Below are 22,878 nucleotides of genomic sequence, written 5' to 3' on the forward strand. Positions count from 1 at the left end.
TAATATTTTTTGCTGGGTTGCATCTCCCAATTAAATTCTTTAAAGTTTTCCTTAGGAACTTATAAATTCATTCATTAATATAATTTCCCTCCAACCTCCATAGCAAATCATTCAATGGAACTGTATGCAGTGTTATTTCATCTACATGACTTACACCATGTGCCACTACGGCTTACGGGAATCATTAGTTGGTGGCATCATACTATCCGCAACACAAATCTATACAGTTTGCGTTATGTTGAGGACACCTACCATTGGCAAGAGGTAAGTTGAACAATATTTATACAGACAGCAAGTTACAACAGGACAAAGACAAGTACCACTACTATAAATGAAATAATGAAGAAAATATCTACAAATTGCTACAGCATTAGTAGGAGGCGGGGCGGTACATTATAGAAATATTTGTTTTAAGTAAATAACAAAAAAAGAGAAAAAAGTTGTAGGTTGAAGAACGAAAAAAAAACTAGTGGGAATTGTAATATTTAATTTGCTTTTTTTGTTTATTTATGTTTATTTTACATTTATTTGTTGAAGCTGCTAGAGTAACAGGAGAGATTTCTCATGTAAATATTTGTTTTTGATTTAAAACAGAAAAAAGTTTTTTTTTCTTTTTTTTTGCTGTTAAATCAACATAAAAACTTTTTACTTTTAACTATTTAAAGCTGTTGACAGTTTTTCTGTTGTAATTTAGAGGGATGATTTTATGTCATAGTTAAAATTGTTATAAATTAAAAATTTTAAAGTTTATATGTAACTTTTGTACTTTAAATCTGTTAAAAACTTTAAAATTTATACATTTTCTTTTAACTTATTCTGCCATGATAAGAAAAAAACCCTTGTCAAGGCTGAATATAATTAATTTTCATTACTTTGTATTTAATTTTCATTTAATATGTTAAACGCAGAGTGTGACTTTAATGAGTTGAGTCCTTTTTGGCGCATCTGTTAAGAAGACACTTTGGTGTTATAAATTAAAAACAGAGCGCTATAAATAAATCTATTGCTGGACAAAAGTGGAAGATAATGTGGTAGATAAGCTGTCACTTTTTATAAAGCATGAGTTAGGTTCAAAGGTTTTTACTGCAAATTTCTTAGGTATATAGATGTGCGAAATACAAAACGTAATTATGATTCCGACTTTCTGATACTTACTAGGCCTCTTTTATTCTCACAAAAACTAACAATTCTCCTGCCCTAATGACTACCAACTAAAACTTTATCCCCAGAGAAAAACTAGCCATAACAACACCTGTTACCATATTTTTATTTAACAAAAACAATAAAAATTTAATATTTGTTAAATTAAAACTAAACACTACAAAACTTTTAATGCACTTTCCCTAGGACATTTTAACTATACCCTAACCTAAAAAATTTTTAATATTGTTGCTGTAATGTAGTAAACTTTTAGAGTACTCATTTTACCTAAAATATCCATAAAACTTTATGCTTATTAAGTTTATTTACTATAAATATATAAATAAAATAACTAAAACAAATATAGCTAAGAACTACAAAAACAATTCAATTTGAAATAAAAATAAAATTTTATTACAATTCTTATGACAGACAATAATAACATTGTTTCCTTTTTGTTACGTCTCTGTCTTTATGTATTTTACTTTTTATTTGTTTTTCTTTTATTCATTATATATTTTTTCTTTTCTTGTTGTTGTTTTTGTAGTTATTTAGCTCGTTAATGGCTTTATTTTTATCCAATCTGACCGGCATTTATACGCACTGGCCCAAAGAGAAGGCACAACGTAAAGCTTTCATTGAGACACGTCAATGTATAGAGGCTCGTTTGCGTACGCAACGTGAAAATCAGCAACAGGTATGTATGTTGTATGGGTGTGTGTGATTATGTTTATGAGTTGGTAAAAAGGTAAACAATAAAAACATTTACTTTAATAATAAATTAGACAAGGTAACATAGAAATGTTTCACAAATATATTCGGTGTTACAGAGTTGGAAAATTTAAACTAATACCTTTTTCTTTAGGCTTTTCATATTATTTTTTTCCATCTCTGGTTTAACAGGCTTGCAAATTTAACATCTAGAAAACTTCTAACTTTCACCAAAAATAGTACTTTTTTAAACTGAAAAGTACTTTTTATATGATCGTTTACAATAAACTTTTAGCGTGTTCTAAATTTTTAGCAATTTATATAAATACTAGACTAAAAGCTAGACTAAAGAATACACTATAGACTAGACTAAAGACTACACTATAGACTAGACTAAAGACTAGACTATAGACTAGACTATAGACTAGATAGACTAGACTATAGACTAGACTAGACTAGACTATAGACTAGACTATAGACTAGACTATAGACTAGACTATAGACTAGACTATAGACTAGACTAGACTAGACTATAGACTAGACTAGACTAGACTATAGACTAGACTATAGACTAGACTATAGACTAGACTATAGACTAGACTATAGACTAGACTATAGACTAGACTATAGACTAGACTATAGACTAGACTATAGACTAGACTATAGACTAGACTATAGACTAGACTATAGACTAGACTATAGACTAGACTATAGACTAGACTATAGACTAGACTATAGACTAGACTATAGACTAGACTATAGACTAGACTATAGACTAGACTATAGATAGACTAGACTATAGACTAGACTATAGACTAGACTATAGACTAGACTATAGACTAGACTATAGACTAGACTATAGACTAGACTATAGACTAGACTATAGACTAGACTATAGACTAGACTATAGACTAGACTATAGACTAGACTATAGACTAGACTATAGACTAGACTATAGACTAGACTATAGACTAGACTATAGACTAGACTATAGACTAGACTATAGACTAGACTATAGACTAGACTATAGACTAGACTATAGACTAGACTATAGACTAGACTATAGACTAGACTATAGACTAGACTATAGACTAGACTATAGACTAGACTATAGACTAGACTATAGACTAGACTATAGACTAGACTATAGACTAGACTATAGACTAGACTATAGACTAGACTATAGACTAGACTATAGACTAGACTATAGACTAGTCTATACACTAGACTACAGATTAATAGATGGACTTTGCTATTGCCTAATTTTTTAAAAATCCATAAATAACCCTATAAATTTTTAATAGACTGGTCTACAGACAGACTAGTCTACATACTATTATCTAGCTATTAACTAAATATATAGAAAAAGTTTTTATTACTGCTGATGTCGAAAACTACGGAAAAAAGTATAATTGTGCTGATGTTTCATCTCTGCTCCGCCTACGTATAAGTGTAAATCCTGCATAGTGCATAAATTGTAATTGAGTTTTTGTAGGTTTTCTTTTATCACACTCTCACTTATACATTCATATAATATTTGCATAAGTCATCTTCAATTGAATTTTTTATTATTTCTGTTGTTGTGCATCACACCTTTCTCGATTTTCCCATCTCTTGAAGCTTTGTTAAATTTGTTCTTTTTTGTTGGTTTTTATTGTTTTTTTGTTCCTTTTGTTCAACTATGTTTGTTTAACACCCTTACTCCTAGTATATATAAATGTATATATATAAACCCAAATGACTCGACTTTGTTTATTTCTCTGTATTCATATTTTCCTTGTCTATTCATTGCAGTAAAATTTTTCTTTCGGCTGTTTTTCCTTCAGTTTTTTTTACTAGAGAGGAAAACAAAAGATTACAAGTGGTTTTATTGTATTGTTTTTTACTTCATTTCATGCTTAATCATTTAAAATGGCTTTTTGTAAACAACAAATATTTGTTTTTTGTTTAAATAATATGCTGTCTGTGTGTGTGGGTTTGTGAGTTTTCCTAGGTATTGTGTTTATTTTTTTGTTATATATTTACTTCTTTAAAAATTAGATAAGTTCACTGGGTTAAAACAGTGCTTGAAAAATAAGTACTAGTGCTTATTTTATATCAAACGATTTTATATTTTCATTAACCATCATTTACCTTAAATGGAAAAGTTGTTGTGTTTTGAATATGGATAGGATTCCACAGATTCCAAAGGATATAACAAAAATATAAAATTATCTCTTTTTGACCTGAAATAAGTAATATATTTCCCTGCTTCGAAATTTCCCCTGAATCATCTTCATTATTTGTTATGTCAAATATTTGACGCAATTTTTTCTTCAATGAGTCAAAGACGTCAAACGTAATTTTGATATATCCAAAATAGTCAAATATTTGTATAATATCGCTTATGTTGTAGTCTTTGTCTATTAACAAAACATTTTAATGTTAATATTGCCCTTTCTTTCAGAAATTCTTTCACATTACATCAATCATATTCTAGCAACCTGTTGTTTCTTTTACTTTAAGAATAAAAAAATGGTTAAATAAACATTTTATATCGTTTATAAATGTTTGTATTTAGCAACAATTTTTGTTAATACATTTCTTATTTATAAATTCACTTAGATCTGTTACTGTCACTTATCACAACCTACGCAAAGAGTAACTAAGATAAAGGGTGTCCCAAAATGTAAAAAAAAAATCAAAATTTAAAACGTTTATGTTGCTCACGAAATTGTTCCATTTTTGATTAATGTTAAGCTACCTGCTTTTAGATTTCCCACTTCAATTGATACATCTTTACTTTAAAAATGGCAATGTCAAATTTTAATCTTGTATATGGCACACCCTTTACAAACAAATATCAAACACAGACCTATTTTCACTTTTCTTTTGAATATTTTATATTTCGCCCTTTTTCGGTAGGGAATATTATCGTTTGCTATTAAGGGTTAAATTGAAAATAAACACAGACCCTTGTCAATGTTAAAAAGTGAAAGCATACGAATTTAAAATACTTAAGCTATTTTATGTTTTTCTTAAAAGTTTTTCTTTATGGATTTAAGGCGTTTTCCTACTATTTGGTCATGAGTTTAATTGTAATTTTCATGTGTTTTTAAGAAAAATTTAAGAAAATATTTTATTTACAAATTGTTATTCTAGGGAAAGGACACTTTGCTGTTTTAAATATATGTAGACTACACACACTTTGGTTTATTCATGTATTAGTGGAAAAATCAAAGAAAAGTTAACTAATGGCCATAAGGTCAGTGATTACTCCACCCAGTGTGTATTATTGAATATAGTCTAGTTTGAGGCCTCCACTGTAGTGCAGACGAGGATATAATCTGAACTAACTACAAATAGTTTAACCTAAACTATATAGACTAAAGTCTACATATACCATAGAGAAAACTATAGACTAGACTATAGACTAGAGTATATTCGTACTATATGCCAGACTGTAGACTATAGACTAGAATATAATCTAACCTATAGAATTGGCCATAGTCTGAACTATATACTATGGACTACACTATAGAACAGCCTAATCTATAGACTAGATTATAGTCTATATTATAGACTCTACCATAGTCATGAGTCGAAACTATAGACTAGAATACAGTCTGAACTATAGAATAGCCTATATAGTTTAGCTTAAAATCTATACTAACGACTAGACTAAAGACTAGACTATAGTCAGTACTACAAAATAGACTAACGACTATATTGGAGTCAGTACTACAGACCAGAATATAGTCTAAACTATATACTTAATAGACTATTATCTAAAATATAGACTAGACTATAGACTAGACTATAGACTAGACTATAGACTAGACTATAGACTAGACTATAGACTAGACTATAGACTAGACTATAGACTAGACTATAGACTAGACTATAGACTAGACTATAGAGACTAGACTATAGACTATAGACTAGACTATAGACTAGACTATAGACTAGACTATAGACTAGACTATAGACTAGACTATAGACTAGACTATAGACTAGACTATAGACTAGACTATAGACTAGACTATAGACTAGACTATAGACTAGACTATAGACTAGACTATAGACTAGACTATAGACTAGACTATAGACTAGACTATAGACTAGACTATAGACTAGACTATAGACTAGACTATAGACTAGACTATAGACTAGACTATAGACTAGACTATAGACTAGACTATAGACTAGACTATAGACTAGACTATAGACTAGACTATAGACTAGACTATAGACTAGACTATAGACTAGACTATAGACTAGACTATAGACTAGACTATAGACTAGACTATACTAGACTAGACTAGACTATAGACTAGACTATTGACTAGACAATAGACTAGACTATAGACTAAACTATAGACTAGACTATAGACTAGACTATAGACTAGACTGTAGATAAGACTATAGATTAGACTATAGACTAGACTATAGATTAGACTATAGACTTAACTGTAGACTAGACTATAGTCCATAGCATAGCCTATACTGCAGACTATATTAAAGTCTAAACTATAGACTAGACCTAAGTCTAAACTATAGATGAGATTATTATCTGTAGTATAGTCTAAGCTTAAGCTATAGAATAGACTCTAGTCTATACTGAACTATATTCTAGACTAAACTGAACTATAATCAAGAATGTAGTCTAGACTTTACTCTAATCTGAAATATACTCTGGACTATAGTATCTACTATAGTCTAGACTATAGTTTTTTTCAAATTTTCTCCACCTCAAACTTTAAAACCAATGAATAAATCTTAAAACCGTAATTATATCTTTCCTAAGAGTTCCAATTCTATAACAACGTAAGTCCCTAATACCCCCACATCTTTTTTATTACCAATAAATACACTTACCTACAATGATTCTTTTATTTCTGAAAAATAGTCATTCAATAAAATTTGTGGCTACAAATCTCAAAAAAGAGACATTTCTTTCTATTTTTATACCATAAATTTATTGTTACATACATATTTATGTTTTCTTTTTTTATATTTTAATATGAAAATACAATCAAATAATTGAATTTCCTAACAACATAAATCAAACTCAAATTATATTTGAAGTTACGTCAAGTAGGTTTACACTCCTACTTACAAGAAGTACGTAATCGTAGAATGAGAAGGGGGACTAAAAAAGAGACAAAAAAGATCAAATGAAAAAATATTGAAAGTAAAAATAAAATAATGTATATTTTTTTGCCAAATCACATGTTACACAATAATGGCCTAAAGCTAATAACAATGTTGTTGCGTATAATCAACAGCACAATACATCAAAAACAGAAAGTTTTTTGTATAAATAAATAAAAAAAAATTATTCTTATAGACATTATGTTACACAAGTAGGTTATTCACAAGTGGGCATTTCAGCAACTATATATAGAACAAATATATTAAGGTAATAATGGTTATTATGGGAAACAAAACTGGTCAAAGAACTTTGTCAACTAAGATAATCTGGCATATAATCTATAGTCTAGTCTATATTCTAGTATATAGTCTAGCCTATAGTCTAGTCTATAGTCTAGTATAGTAGTCTATAGTAGTCTAGTCTATAGTAGTCTAGTCTATAGTAGTCTAGTCTATAGTAGTCTAGTCTATAGTAGTCTAGTCTATAGTAGTCTAGTCTATAGTAGGCAAGTCTATAGTAGGCTAGTCTATAGTATAGTCTAGTCTATAGTCTAGTCTATAGTATAGTCTAGTCTATAGTCTAGTCTAGTCTAGTCTAGTCTAGTCTAGTCTATAGTCTAATCTATAGTCTAGTCTATAGTCCTAGTCTATAGTCTAGTCTATAGTCTAGTCTAAGTCTAGTCTATAGTCTAGTCTATAGTCAGTCTATAGTCTAGTCTATAGTCTAGTCTATAGTCTAGTCTATAGTCTAGTCTATAGTCTAGTCTATAGTCTAGTCTATAGTCTAGTCTATAGTCTAGTCTATAGTCTAGTCTATGTCTAGTCTATAGTCTAGTCTATAGTCTAGTCTATAGTCTAGTCTATAGTCTAGTCTATAGTCTAGTCTATAGTCTAGTTATAGCTAGTCTATAGTCCTAGTCTATAGTCTAGTCTATAGTCTAGTCTATAGTCTAGTCTATAGTCTAGTCTATAGTCTAGTCTATAGTCTAGTCTATAGTCTAGTCTATAGTCTAGTCTATAGTCTAGTCTATAGTCTAGTCTATAGTCTAGTCTATAGTCTAGTCTATAGTCTAGTCTATAGTCTAGTCTATAGTCTAGTCTATAGTCTAGTCTATAGTCTAGTCTATAGTCTAGTCTATAGTCTAGTCTATAGTCTAGTCTATAGTCTAGTCTATAGTCTAGTCTATAGTCTAGTCTATAGTCTAGTCTATAGTCTAGTCTATAGTCTAGTCTATAGTCTAGTCTAGTCTATAGTCTAGTCTATAGTCTAGTCTAGTCTATAGTCTAGTCTATAGTCTAGTCTATAGTCTAGTCTATAGTCTAGTCTATAGTCTATAGTCTATAAGTCTATAGTCTAGTCTATAGTCTAGTCTATAGTCTAGTCTATAGTCTAGTCTATAGTCTAGTCTATAGTCTAGTCTATAGTCTAGTCTATAGTCTAGTCTATAGTCTAGTCTATAGTCTAGTCTATAGTCTAGTCTATAGTCTAGTCTATAGTCTAGTCTATAGTATAGTCTATAGTCTAGTCTATAGTCTAGTCTATAGTCTAGTCTATAGTCTAGTCTATAGTCTAGTCTATAGTCTAGTCTATAGTCTAGTCTATAGTCTAGTCTATAGTCTAGTCTATAGTCTAGTCTATAGTCTAGTCTATAGTCTAGTCTATAGTCTAGTCTATAGTCTAGTCTATAGTCTAGTCTATAGTCTAGTCTATAGTCTAGTCTATAGTCTAGTCTATAGTCTAGTCTATATAGTCTATAGTCTAGTCTATAGTCTAGTCTATAGTCTAGTCTATAGTCTAGTCTATAGTCTAGTCTATAGTCTAGTCTATAGTCTAGTCTATAGTCTAGTCTATAGTCTAGTCTATAGTCTAGTCTATAGTCTAGTCTATAGTCTAGTCTATAGTCTAGTCTATAGTCTAGTCTATAGTCTAGTCTATAGTCTAGTCTATAGTCTAGTCTATAGTCTAGTCTATAGTCTAGTCTATAGTCTAGTCTATAGTCTAGTCTATAGTCTAGTCTATAGTCTAGTCTATAGTCTAGTCTATAGTCTAGTCTATAGTCTAGTCTATAGTCTAGTCTATAGTCTAGTCTATAGTCTAGTCTATAGTCTAGTCTATAGTCTAGTCTATAGTCTAGTCTATAGTCTAGTCTATAGTCTAGTCTCTATAGTCTAGTCTATAGTCTAGTCTATAGTCTAGTCTATAGTCTAGTCTATAGTCTAGTCTATAGTCTAGTCTATAGTCTAGTCTATAGTCTAGTCTATAGTCTAGTCTATAGTCTAGTCTATAGTCTAGTCTATAGTCTAGTATAGTCTAGTCTATAGTCTAGTCTGTAGTCTAGTCTGTAGTCTAGTCTATAGTCTAGTCTATAGTCTAGTCTATAGTCTAGTCTATAGTCTAGTCTATAGTCTAGTCTATAGTCTAGTCTAGTCTAGTCTATAGTCTAGTCTATAGTCTAGTCGTAGTCTAGTCTATAGTCTAGTCTATAGTCTAGTCTATAGTCTAGTCTATAGTCTAGTCTATAGTCTAGTCTATAGTCTAGTCTATAGTCTAGTCTATAGTCTAGTCTATAGTCTAGTCTATAGTCTAGTCTATAGTCTAGTCTATAGTCTAGTCTATAGTCTAGTCTATAGTCTAGTCTATAGTCTAGTCTATAGTCTAGTCTATAGTCTAGTCTATAGTCTAGCCTATAGTCTAGTCTATAGTCTATAGTCGTCTATAGTCTATTCTATAGTCTATTCTATAGTCTAGTCTATAGTCTAGTCTATAGTCTAGTCTATAGTCTAGTCTAGTCTAGTATAGTCTAGTCTATAGTCTAGTCTATAGTCTAGTCTATAGTCTAGTCTATAGTCTAGTCTATAGTCTAGTCTATAGTCTAGTCTAGTCTAGTCTATAGTCTAGTCTATAGTCTAGTCTATAGTCTAGTCTATAGTCTAGTCTATAGTCTAGTCTATAGTCTAGTCTATAGTCTAGTCTATAGTCTAGTATAGTCTAGTCTATAGTCTAGTCTATAGTAGTCTATAGTCTAGTCTATAGTCTAGTCTATAGTCTAGTCTATAGTCTAGTCTATAGTCTAGTCTATAGTCTAGTCTATAGTCTAGTCTATAGTCTAGTCTATAGTCTAGTCTATAGTCTAGTCTGTAGTCTAGTCTATAGTCTAGTCTATAGTCTAGTCTATAGTCTAGTCTATAGTCTAGTCTGTAGTCTAGTCTGTAGTCTAGTCTATAGTCTAGTCTATAGTCTAGTCTATAGTCTAGTCTATAGTCTAGTCTATAGTCTAGTCTATAGTCTAGTCTATAGTCTAGTCTATAGTCTAGTCATAGTCTAGTCTAGTCTATAGTCTAGTCTATAGTCTAGTCTATAGTCTAGTCTATAGTCTAGTCTATAGTCTAGTCTATAGTCTAGTCTATAGTCTAGTCTAGTCTATAGTCTAGTCTATAGTCTAGTCTATAGTCTAGTCTATAGTCTAGTCTATAGTCTAGTCTATAGTCTAGTCTATAGTCTAGTCTATAGTCTAGTCTATAGTCTAGTCTATAGTCTAGTCTATAGTCTAGTCTATAGTCGTCTAGTCTATAGTCTAGTCTATAGTCTAGTCTAGTCTAGTCTAGTCTATAGTCTAGTCTAGTCTATAGTCTAGTCTATAGTCTAGTCTATAGTCTAGTCTATAGTCTAGTCTATAGTCTAGTCTATAGTCTAGTCTATAGTCTAGTCTATAGTCTAGTCTATAGTCTAGTCTATAGTCTAGTCTATAGTCTAGTCTATAGTCTAGTCTATAGTCTAGTCTATAGTCTAGTCTATAGTCTAGTCTATAGTCTAGTCTATAGTCTAGTCTATAGTCTAGTCTATAGTCTAGTCTATAGTCTAGTCTATAGTCTAGTCTATAGTCTAGTCTATAGTCTAGTCTATAGTCTAGTCTATAGTCGTTAGTCTATAGTCTCGTCTAGTCTAGTCTAGTCTAGGTCTATAGGTCTAGTCTATAGTCTAGTCTATAGTCTAGTCTATTAGTCTAGTCTATTAGTCTAGTCTATAGTTAGTCTAATGTCAGCTATTTTCTAGTCTATAGTTTCTAGTCTATAGGTCTAGTCATATTCCTCGGTCAAGTCTATTACATTATTTATCCCGATATGCGGATGTTTCATTCATTGAAGGAACTGAAACAGAAAGCTAAATATTTTTACATTCAACCTTAGTCATTTTATCCACAGTTTAAATCACACACACAACAATAATCACTCACATAAATAGTCTGTGTAATAATAATGATATTAACAAATTGAAAAATTTAATAATTTAACATTATTTCATTATTAAATCTATTGTTTATTCTCTTCTACCATGATTTTTTCTCCAAAAATAAAATAAAACCGTGTCTGGAAAATTCCCCCCACACATCTGCGATTTTGTTTAAACCATAAAACAATTATTACAATGTCTATGGCTGGATATGGGCGTCTTATTAATATTGATGATGATGATGATGACGATGACGGTAACGCTGATGATGTTTAAACATTTATTTTTGTGACATGAAAATCAACTTTAAACAGGAACGTCTTTTATTATCGGTTTTACCGCGACACGTTGCCATGGAAATGAAAGATGATATCGCAGGACAACCGCGTGATACACAATTTCACAAGATCTATATACAAAGGCACGAGAATGTAAGGTAAATGAACTTTAAATTTAAGATGAACAAACTGACAATGTATTAACATTTATTATTTATTAAATAATATGATAAATGGTTGTATAAACAATAAGTAAACAAGTACATACATACTCATGTATGTATGCATGTTTGGTAGATTAGCATGTTCAGCAGCTAATTAAACTTAAGTTTAAAGGACGTTTAAAAATAAGTCAAGTGGAAATTTAATAAAATCTTTCGTATACTTCATATTTCTAGGGTTGTGTACTTCAAACAGAGAATACATTTTAAAATACTTCATTAACTATGGCATTATTTTAGGATTTTTTAAAGCTGTTGGTATTAAGTTTACTATAGTTCAGTAAGTTTTAAAGACCTAAAAACAAAAACTCAGTAGGTACTTGGTTTTATATTAAACTTATCGGTCTTATTGCTCACACACATCTAGATTTTGAAATAAAAGTCTTTCATATTGTAGACTTAGGCATTCGTAAATATTCATTGAAATACATTTTGTATTTATGTTTTTCCCAAAAAGATTTACCTGAATTTTTTATATGTTCATTTCAATCAAAGAAACTCATTTGAAACATATACATAAGTATGAACATTGTTTTTTGTAGCATTGAATTTATGTGTGTTGTATTTATACGTATTAAACAGACACATACTTTCCTTTAACGTGTTGCATTTATGTTTGTCCTGGTTTAATACTTATTTATCATTTATTAGATTTGGTTGAGGGAAAAGGTTGTTTCTTTAAAGTTTGCTTTAAGCAATCACTTCTAACATAATATTGGTCATTGCTTTTTCGAAAAAGAGAAACTAAATTCGAAAAGATGTGTTTTTTGAATTTGAATTTTTTTAACGTGAGAGAGATGTTTATGCGGTTCAGAAGCGGTGGTTTTGACCAGGCATATGCCAGCCGTAGTTTGAAGTGTAAGAATATGAGGTATTATTCCATGAAGATTAATGTCAAACTCAACAATAGTTTGCAAAAATATTGGGTGCTACTCAAGCAGAAATTTCAAAAATTTTGCAAGCAACAGCATTCTTCGAAAATCAAAGAAATCGGATCCAATATTGGTATCGAATGTCGAAGTGTTTTACGTGAACACCTGCCGTGTTGGCCTTATTCCTTGGTGGTCTTTTTCAACCACTGGTTGAGCTTTTGTGACGAATTTACGGTCCAGTATACGTGCACTTTGCTCAAGTACTTGAGCTATCCAATCTCTCACCATTGCTGCCCCGTTGCTTAACTTTCGAGATGCAAAAACATCACTTCCGTTTACAACGGAAGTGATGTTTACAGCACCTAGAGACGTAACCGGTAGACCGAAATACGAATCCATAAAATAAGACGAGACTTTGTTCTTACTGACAGTGATATACTGTGGTAAATATGGTATGAACAGAGTTTACCCTGAATATACCTGGAAAAGGAAGGAAGATTCAATGGTATCACTTGTATAAGATACATTTCATCCATCACCATTAAACCCAGCACACTTCTCATTCATTCGACACACTCAATAGAGAACATCATCCAACAAACTTACTCTAGATATCTGTTGTCATTCGGCAACAGCACCGAACTTATCCCGAAATATAGATTTCACCGTGCATCAGTCTTTTAACCGCAACTTTCTCTTCCCGTGAATTTGGGTTTAAAACACAGCCACTACGTGGATCCCGAGGGAACCTCAACCAACAGACCAGCCAGGACAAGTCCTGCGGGCAACTGGCCACCTGCAGTACCAGATTATGTGGTTCACTGGTTAGACCCCATGGCTAATCATACCAAGGACTAACCGAGGAGTGAATTGACATCACCAGTTTATAATCCCGGTAGACTAGAGGTACTGGTAGCACTTCTTTACACCAATATGAGGGTCTGTCATCAAGGAAGCCTGCCCTGTGGGTGGGGTGGTCAGAATTGGTATCATTATATGATTATCATTACGATGCAAGAGAGCGTGTGTGAAGCTCAACCAATCAGCCGATTCGACATATAAAGCCATATGCAGAAATCTGATCAGAACATCACAGACATCATATACTGAAGGAGAATGGATCCAAAACTCTAAGAGAGCGTGTCTGAAGCTCAACCAACCAGCTGAATCGACACACAATGCTAAATATCCATGGCGCCAAGGTAATGCTCTGTATTTTGTGCTGAAATCTGATGAGAACATCTCAGGGATCCTGTGCCAAATTCAACAGATTTGTCAGAAGAGAGCACTGATTTTCCTATCAGTGCTCCCAGAATGTGCTGCAATATCCACTCGATGTGGCAACTATATATTTCGATGGATGCAGAATGCTCTCTCTGATATACTCTTCCTTCTCTCTAGGTATGAGATCTTGTATTAAAACCAGTCCAACTACTTAGTTATTATATCGCTCATTTACTACAAGATCGGTGATTTCAGAGATACATAAAATAAATATAATTAAGCATTCGAGGCTATTTTTCTCGAAAAGACGTTTTTGGATGGAATCTTGCAGATAGCGGAGTCTATTAAACTTTGTCCATCCGTCTGTATATCCGTTGGAATTAAGCTTTTGAAAACTTCAAATACCTCCGGGATCCAAATATATGTATATAAATCTATCAGACATGCTTTCGAGCTGTTTTATATTAAAAACCAAAGTTAACGTTCGTCAGGGATGGGAGATTGTGTATGATGTAAAATTAAAAGAATAAAGTAAAAGTAAAAAGTAAAAAGATTAACATTTAAAAATATTGAAATTAAAAATAATAATTTTTTCCCCTACACAATAAACTCTACATTTCAACGCCCCCAAAACATACATATGAATGAATCCTCTTTATGTATGATAGTGTGTTTTTTTCAATACCTACTTCCTGAGCTCTTAAATAAAATATGATAAGCTGCTTTGTGGTAAATTTTTGGAAATATTTCGGTTTTTTTTTTCTTCTTTAAAATTCTTATTTCCTTTGCTGTTGTTATTATCATTTCACCTGTTAGTTGTTGATTTAATATTATTTGTTGTTTTTCGGAGAGAAACGTATTTTGTTGCCATAATTTTTACTTTTTTTTTTTTTGCAAATTTATGGTCTTTTAGTTTCATTTTCTTATTTATTTTTCTTCTTCCCTCATTTGGGGTTGTTTTCACTAACTTACAACTTGTTGATGACAATTTCTTGTTAGCAATTTTGTACTTTTTTGTGCTCTGCTCCTTCGCCTTTAACTTTAGCCATGTTCTCAGTTTATAAGGAATTTCAAAATAGGAGCTGTTTTTTTGCTTTTTCCCTTTAAATATTGTGTGTTGAAATAACTTGCTGTTGTTGTTGTTGGCACTATTTTGTATCTTGTTAAGGATACATAATGTATAATGATCCATTTACCTTAACATTATTTTTTTTTCAAATGCGTGTGTATACATATCCGTGTGTTTCCTTTTTTTTGAGCTGGCATTAAATTACTTTTAAATGAAGCTACGTGCATGTTTGTTATTTTTATAAATGTGGGAGTACTTCTATATGTACGTGTATTTGAAAGGATCCCAGCAGTTTTATATGACTAGCTACTTCACAGACCTAATGACTGACTGTGCATGTTTTTATCCTGTAATCAAAATCAAACACCTACAACTACAAGGATGTTTATATCATGGTCTCTTTTTTTACTTCATCTTTGGTTTGTTTGAAAATTAAGTAATAACAAAAAAACGCTGATTCTTCTTGTTGTAGTTAAACATGTGTTCTTCAATTTTAAAAAGCTGCTACCAGAGACCAGTCATTAGCAGACATGTAAAAATTTAAGACTTTATATAACTATTTCCAGCTATTTGTGAAGATTTGCAAAAGCTTTAAGTTACGACATTTAAATTAACTTAATGTTGATACTTTAAGAGCTGTATTGAGGAAATTTGACTATTTTAAAGGAAATCATGTGGTAAATTATAAAATTTTCTTTAGAAAAACTCAGTAAAATAAACGATTTTAACATTATAACCTTAGGGCGTATTTGCTTTTCGTATTATACAATTTTTGAGGATTTTGCTATCTCTATAAAACAATATACAGTATTGTTTCGAATCTTTCTCATTTCAGCAACTTTTGCAATAACTTTAAGTACAATATGTCGAGTTCAAAGGTCTTACTGTCAAAACATTTTGTATATTATGTACACTAGAGCATCGTTTCTTATGACATTCTTTTGTCAATCTTGTTCGATTCTGCGGCCAAAGGAATATGGATATTTGTCAAGAGACAATGCGTTAATTGGACATTCGTTGATAAATGAATTTCCCGGTATGACCTCTTGTCCTAAAACCCATATCAATAGTGTAGAGGGTATTATGGGTTTATGCTGATGTTTGTAACATCCAAAAATATTGGTCCTACACCATCCTTAATATACCAGTCGGCTCAAAATTACTTTTGCTAAGTCCTTTTGTACGTCCGTCTGTCTGTCTGTCCATCTGTGGGACCATGCAAACCTTATGCGCACGCTAAAGGTCGCAATTTTCGAGATAATTCGATGAAATTTGACACATACTTTTTTTTCGATGAATCCTATTGAAAATGGTTAAAATTTTACGTCCTTCTGTACGTACGTACGTCTGCCTGTCTGTCTGTCTGTCTGTCTGTCTGTCCGTCTGTCTGTCCATCTGTGTGTCCATGCAAACATTATGCGTACGCTAAAGGTCGCAATTTTCGAGATAATTCGATGAAATTTGACACATAATCTTTTTTCGATGAAGCCTATTGAAAATGGTTAAAATCGGTCCATTATTTCGCCTAGTTCCAATACAACCGTGCCTCCGAAATTATGTTGAATGTTCTAGTATCTCTACAAAAATCGGCATAACGTGGTCTTATATAAGTCTATTATACTTTCGATTTTCGTGATGATCGTTCAATAAAATGTGCAAATATAACATATCCGATTATATGTAAGTCATTAAAACAATATTTAAAAGTAATGCAGGCGGTATGTTGTAATCACTGAAAAGTAAGTAGTTGTGTAAGTACAAGGTGTTACCGATATTTTGTTGAAGATATCTTAAGATTTAATTTTTAAAATCTATCCCAGTACCTCGATGTATCAAATGTATCCTTGGTATTTTCTTTGGAATAATTTGACATGGGGTCAAAGTAGAGAACCACATAATCTGGTACCACGGAAACCGGTAGCCCGCATGCCAGAATTTCGGACCTCGCCTTTTATGGGTTATTGGAGAGGTCCCTTCGGGGTGCACGTGGTGGCTGTCTTTTAAACCCAAATTAGCGGGAAGTCTATAATTCAGGATATGTTCGGTGCTGTTGCCGAGACAACAAATCCCCGCAAAGGAGTGTTTATGGGACTAAACGTTGGAAATGAGTTGATATTAAGCGTATATGATACGGGATGGATGTAGGGCTATGCGGACCTTAACTACCGTATACATAGAGTGACTGTTTCGGATGTTTTTCTCACTGAGTGTGTCGGATGAATGAGAAGTATGTTGAGTTGAATGGTGATGGTATACAAGTGATACCATTGAATTTTCCTTATCCGGGTATGTTCAGGGTTTACTCTGTTGCTCCCAGATTTACCACAGTGTGTTTTCTTTGAGCAAGAACAAGTCCTCAGCTTATTTGATGGATTCGTGTTTCGGTCTACCGAATACGTCTCTAGGTGCTGTCGCCGACTCAATAAAGGTGCTTCCATTTGTGTGGTTGTAAATGAAAGTGATGTTTTTGCATCTCGGAAGTTAAGCAACGGGGCAGCAATGGCCAGAGATTAATCGAAGTGATTGTACATGGACCGGAAGAACCATGTACAAAAATTACCTCCGGCGTGTAAGAAGCACAAAGGGCGAGGTTGGTGAGTCGTTCAACCTATGGTGTTCACGTAAAGCATTTCGACTTCTTTCAGAAATTGAAAGTTTAAACTCTCGTAAAAGATTAAAAACAAAGCGTAAAACTATTTACACGATATATTTATTCTCTTTTTATTTAGTCCTTGATTAACTTAAGTTTCTAAGCACATTTAAACCGTTCATTAGTAACATTTATTATGAGTTTAATAATCTGCTTTAAATACACTTATAACTACTTGTAAGCTTATGGCATTGGATAACAAATACACACTTCAAATCGCTGTTTATAAATTATATTCACAAACATATTTCGAAGTATGTAACTTAGAGGCCAAAATCCCATTAACGATAAAATGTTGTTGTACAATAAAAAATCTATTTTAAAATGTACTAAAAGCGATTAAATATGTATTTATAAATTGTATAAAAGAAGAGTAATTGTGTGTGTAAAAATATACATATTGATGGTTAAATCTAAAAAGGACTATATCAGTTCCTTTTCTTTAAAAAATATTACATAGTTGACATCTCATCTTTACAATATCACCAATAATATCCTGGAAATTTTGCATAATCAAATAATATCAACTCTTATAATCATTTGAAACTGCAGTTAGACCTCTTTTACATAAAGGCAGCGATATGTTTACCTACATGTGGGTAAACTCCAAAATTTATAAATGTATATTTTATCATTTGATTCCCTCAATGAGACTTTTGAACAGGGATTATGTATGTAATTTATTTCTACATGAAAAACACATTTTAGTTAATAAATATAAAATCAGTATTATTTATTCGCTTTTATTTTATTTTTAGCATTTTATTCGCTGATATTTGCGGTTTTACAAGTCTGTCAGATCAATGTACGGCCGAGGAATTGGTGCGTCTGTTAAATGAGCTGTTCGCCAGGTGAGTGAAGTAAATCAAAATGTGGCAAAGTATTTATGTGTGATATTGTATGTTGCCTAGAATTGTTTTTAGGCTGGGAGCAAATCTATAGGGATCCATTTAATAAGTAGAGGTTATTTAAATTCTCGTTGTATGCTTTTAGCTGTAGCGAAAATAAATATTGCACCCAAGAGGTTGTATCAACATTTACAGTATGTTTTAAGTTTGCATCAATAAGAATTTTTAAAATTATTTTTTTCCTTAATTCACTAATGTGGACGACTATAAGGTCTGTTATATTGTGGTAACAGTAACCATCTAACGTCACGAATCGTTGATACCCTAGATGCGTCTACTCTTCATTTTTAATAGATGATGCAGATGTCGTGATTTGAACAATTCTATTTCAGTGCTAATTCAGTTCTAGTTCAGTTCTAGTTCAGTTCTAGTTCAGTTCTAGTTCAGTTCTAGTTCAGTTCTAGTTCAGTTCTAGTTCAGTTCTAGTTCAGTTCTAGTTCAGTTCTTCAGTTCTAGTTCAGTTCTAGTTCAGTTCTAGTTCAGTTCTAGTTCAGTTCTAGTTCAGTTCTAGTTCAGTTCTAGTTCAGTTCTAGTTCAGTTCTAGTTCAGTTCTAGTTGAGTTCTAGTTGAGTTCTAGTTGAGTTCTAGTTCAGTTCTAGTTCAGTTCTAGTTCAGTTTTAGTTCAGTTCTAGTTCAGTTCTAGTTCAGTTCTAGTTCAGTTCTAGTTCAGTTCTAGTTCAGTTCTAGTTCTAGTTCAGTTCTAGTTCAGTTCTAGTTCAGTTCTAATTCAGTTCTAGTTCAGTTCTAGTTCAGTTCTAGTTCAGTTCTAGTTCAGTTCTAGTTCAGTTCTAGTTCAGTTCTAGTTCTGTTCTAGTTCAGTTCTAGTTCAGTTCTAGTTCAGTTCTAGTTCAGTTCTAGTTCAGTTCTAGTTCAGTTCTAGTTCAGTTCTAGTTCAGTTCTAGTTCAGTTCTAGTTCAGTTCTAGTTCAGTTCTAGTTCAGTTCTATCAGTTCAGTAGTTCAGTTCTTAGTTCATGTTCTAGTTCAGTTCTAGTTCAGTTCTAGTTCAGTTTCTAGTTCACTTCTCTGTTCATGTTCTAGTTCAGTTCTAGTTCAGTTCTAGTTCAGTTCTAGTTCAGTTCTAGTTCAGTTCTAGTTCTAGTTCATAGTCAGTTCTAGTTCAGTTCTAGTTCAGGTTCTAGTTCAGTTCTAGTTCAGTTCTAGTTTCAGTTCTAGTTCAGTTCTAGTTCAGTTTCTAGTTCAGTCTATGTTCAGTTCTAGTTCAGTTCTAGTTCAGTTCTAGTTCAGTTCTAGTTCAGTTCTAGTTCAGTTTCTAGTTCAGTTCTAGTCAGTTCTAGTTCAGTTCTAGTTCAGTTCTAGTTCAGTTCTAGTTCAGTAGTTTCTAGACTTCAGTTCTAGTTCAGTTCTAGTTCAGTTCTAGTTCAGTTCTAGTTCAGTTCTAGTTCAGTTCTAGTTCAGTTCTAGTTCAGTTCTAGTTAGTTCTAGTTCAGTTCTAGTCAGTTCTAGTTCAGTTCTAGTTCAGTTCTAGTTCAGTTCTAGTTCAGTTCTAGTTCAGTTCTAGTTCAGTTCTAGTTCAGTTCTAGTTCAGTTCTAGTTCAGTTCTAGTTCAGTTCTAGTTCAGTTCTAGTTCAGTTCTAGTTCAGTTCTAGTTCAGTTCTAGTTCAGTTCTATTTCAGTTCTATTTCAGTTCTAGTTCAGTTCTAGTTCAGTTCTAGTTCAGTTCTAGTTCAGTTCTAGTTCAGTTCTAGTTCAGTTCTAGTTCAGTTCTAGTTCAGTTCTAGTTCAGTTCTAGTTCAGTTCTAGTTCAGTTCTAGTTCAGTTCTAGTTCAGTTCTAGTTCAGTTCTAGTTCAGTTCTAGTTCAGTTCTAGTTCAGTTCTAGTTCAGTTCTAGTTCAGTTCTAGTTCAGTTCTAGTTCAGTTCTAGTTCAGTTCTAGTTCAGTTCTAGTTCAGTTCTAGTTCAGTTCTAGTTCAGTTTCTAGTTCAGTTCTAGTTCAGTTCTAGTTCAGTTCTAGTTCAGTTCTAGTTCAGTTCTAGTTCAGTTCTAGTTCAGTTCTAGTTCAGTTCTAGTTCAGTTCTAGTTCAGTTCTAGTTCAGTTCTTGTTCAGTTCTCGTTAGTTAAAATGCATACAAATGTTAATACTTTTCAATGCAAGTTTTTGCTGGGAAGTACTTATACATATAATATTACGCAACATCTTAAATAACAATACGTTATATAATTTACATAAAAGATCTTTAAATTAACCCTTTATTATGGTAAATTATGAACAATCTTACGAAAAATCAATAACTTTTCTATCATAATACAAATAATTCACCATAACAAAGCACTTTAACACAAAAGTTTTCAAATTTTAAATATAAATGCCCTGAAAGGAATGTAAAGGCAAGTGTGTTAAAACTTTCACTGTGTGTGCATACCATAATGTAATTCTAACGGTATTATTTGTTTGTATGCAAATAATTCAAATAGATTTGTTCTAATCCAAACACAAAATTCCCAACATATATAACAAGATTATAAAACAGATACACACATACGAACACACAAGTAAACATATCAGGATTTCAAATCCTTTGTGAGTATTATTTTTATTCAGATGTATGCGAGTGTATATGTACACATATAACTGTTTTCTATTTGTCTGTATGCGTTCATCTGTAAATTTTCACTTTTTTTCTATCTCTTCTTTTTCATCCATCCTTCCAACAGATTTGATCGATTGGCCGCCGAACATCATTGTTTACGTATTAAATTATTGGGTGATTGTTATTATTGTGTCTCAGGGTTACCAGAACCTAGACCGGATCATGCTCATTGTGCTGTTGAAATGGGATTGGATATGATTGATGCGATAGCGTAAGTAAATAAATAAAAAATTCAATATCAAACAAAGATAAAGGAAAACCTATAAAATATAGATGCCTTAAAATTTCATACGCAACTGAACTCATACCCTCATCCACACACATTCATGCTCTACATAAAAATAATACTAAACAAATCATGGCCTACTTATAGGGGCAAATACTTTAAACAAAACAAAAGTTATTACTTTTACTTTTTTAAGCAGATGATTATGTTTTTTTGTGAAGCAAAAGCAACAAATAAATATTTAACAGATATAACTCTTAAAGTGCAATGTAAAAGGAAAAGTTATTCAATTTTATAAAAGTTTATTTTTATTACTGAAAAACAAGTCAAAGTATTGAATCCGTTATAGAAAAACTTGAAAGAAAAGTTTTAATAAATTTCCTATTTATAATAAATATTTTTAAGAATTATTTCTTTGAAGGTAATTCAGTTCTAGTTCTAGTTCAGTTCTAATTCTAGTTCTAGTTCAGTTCTAGTTCAGTTCTAGTTCAGTTCTAGTTCAGTTCTAGTTCAGTTCTAGTTCAGTTCTAGTTCAGTTCTAGTTCAGTTCTAGTTCAGTTCTAGTTCAGTTCTAGTTCAGTTCTAGTTCAGTTCTAGTTCAATTCTAGTTCAATTCTAGTTCAATTTTAGTTCAGTTCTAGTTCAGTTCTCTAGTTCAGTCTAGTTCAGTTCTAGTTCAGTTCTAGTTCAGTTCTAGTTCATTCTAGTTCAGTTCTAGTTCAGTTCTAGTTCTAGTTCAGTTCTAGTTCAGTTCTAGTTCAGTTCTAGTTCAGTTCTAGTTCAGTTCTAGTTCAGTTCTAGTCAGTTCTAGTTCAGTTCTAGTTCAGTTCTAGTTCAGTTCTAGTTCAGTTCTAGTTCAGTTCTAGTTCAGTTTAGTCAGTTCTAGTTCAGTTCTAGTTCAGTTCTAGTTCAGTTCTAGTTCAGTTCTAGTTCAGTTCTAGTTCAGTTCTAGTTCAGTTCTAGTTCAGTTCTAGTTCAGTTCTAGTTCAGTTCTAGTTCAGTTCTAGTTCAGTTCTAGTCATTCTAGTTCAGTTCTAGTTCAGTTCTAGTTCAGTTCTAGTTCAGTTCTAGTTCAGTTCTAGTTCAGTTCTAGTTCAGTTCTAGTTCAGTTCTAGTTCAGTTCTAGTTTCAGTTTCTAGTTTCAGTTCTAGTTCAGTTCTAGTTCAGTTCTAGTTCAGTTCTAGTTCAGTTCTAGTTCAGTTCTAGTTCAGTTCTAGTTCAGTTCTTAGTTCAGTTCTAGTCAGTTCTAGTTCAGTTCTAGTTCAGTTCTAGTTCAGTTCTAGTCAGTCTAGTTCAGTTCTAGTTCAGTTCTAGTTCAGTTTTCTAGTTCAGTTCTAGTTCAGTTCTAGTTCAGTTCTAGTTCAGTTCTAGTTCAGTTCTGTTCAGTTTCTAGTTCAGTTCTAGTTCAGTTCTAGTTCAGTTCTAGTTCAGTTCTAGTTCAGTTCTAGTTCAGTCTAGTTCGTTCTAGTTCAGTTCTAGTTCAGTTCTAGTTTCAGTTCTAGTTCAGTTCTAGTTCAGTTCTAGTTCAGTTCTAGTTCAGTTCTAGTTCAGTTCTAGTTCAGTTCTAGTTCAGTTCTAGTTCAGTTCTAGTTCAGTTCTAGTTCAT

At 32.1% G+C, this 22,878-nt stretch overlaps 1 protein-coding gene across 1 annotated transcript; it reads left to right on the forward strand.

Moving 5' to 3' along the window:
• Positions 1-243: 243 nt before the first annotated feature.
• On the forward strand, positions 244-21,257 carry LOC119615144 (adenylate cyclase type 5-like; the record flags this gene model as incomplete). Its single annotated transcript, XM_037971225.1, has 5 exons — positions 244-264; positions 1,688-1,837; positions 11,530-11,651; positions 18,288-18,380; positions 21,111-21,257. Coding segments are annotated over exons 2-5 (497 nt in total), but the record flags the coding sequence as incomplete, so codon positions are not given.
• Positions 21,258-22,878: the final 1,621 nt, after the last annotated feature.

The sequence above is a fragment of the Lucilia sericata genome, unplaced genomic scaffold, assembly GCF_015586225.1.
Source record: "Lucilia sericata isolate MDLA Ls3-8-SP2 unplaced genomic scaffold, ASM1558622v1 Contig004215F_arrow, whole genome shotgun sequence".
Taxonomy (NCBI): Eukaryota; Metazoa; Arthropoda; class Insecta; order Diptera; family Calliphoridae; genus Lucilia; species Lucilia sericata.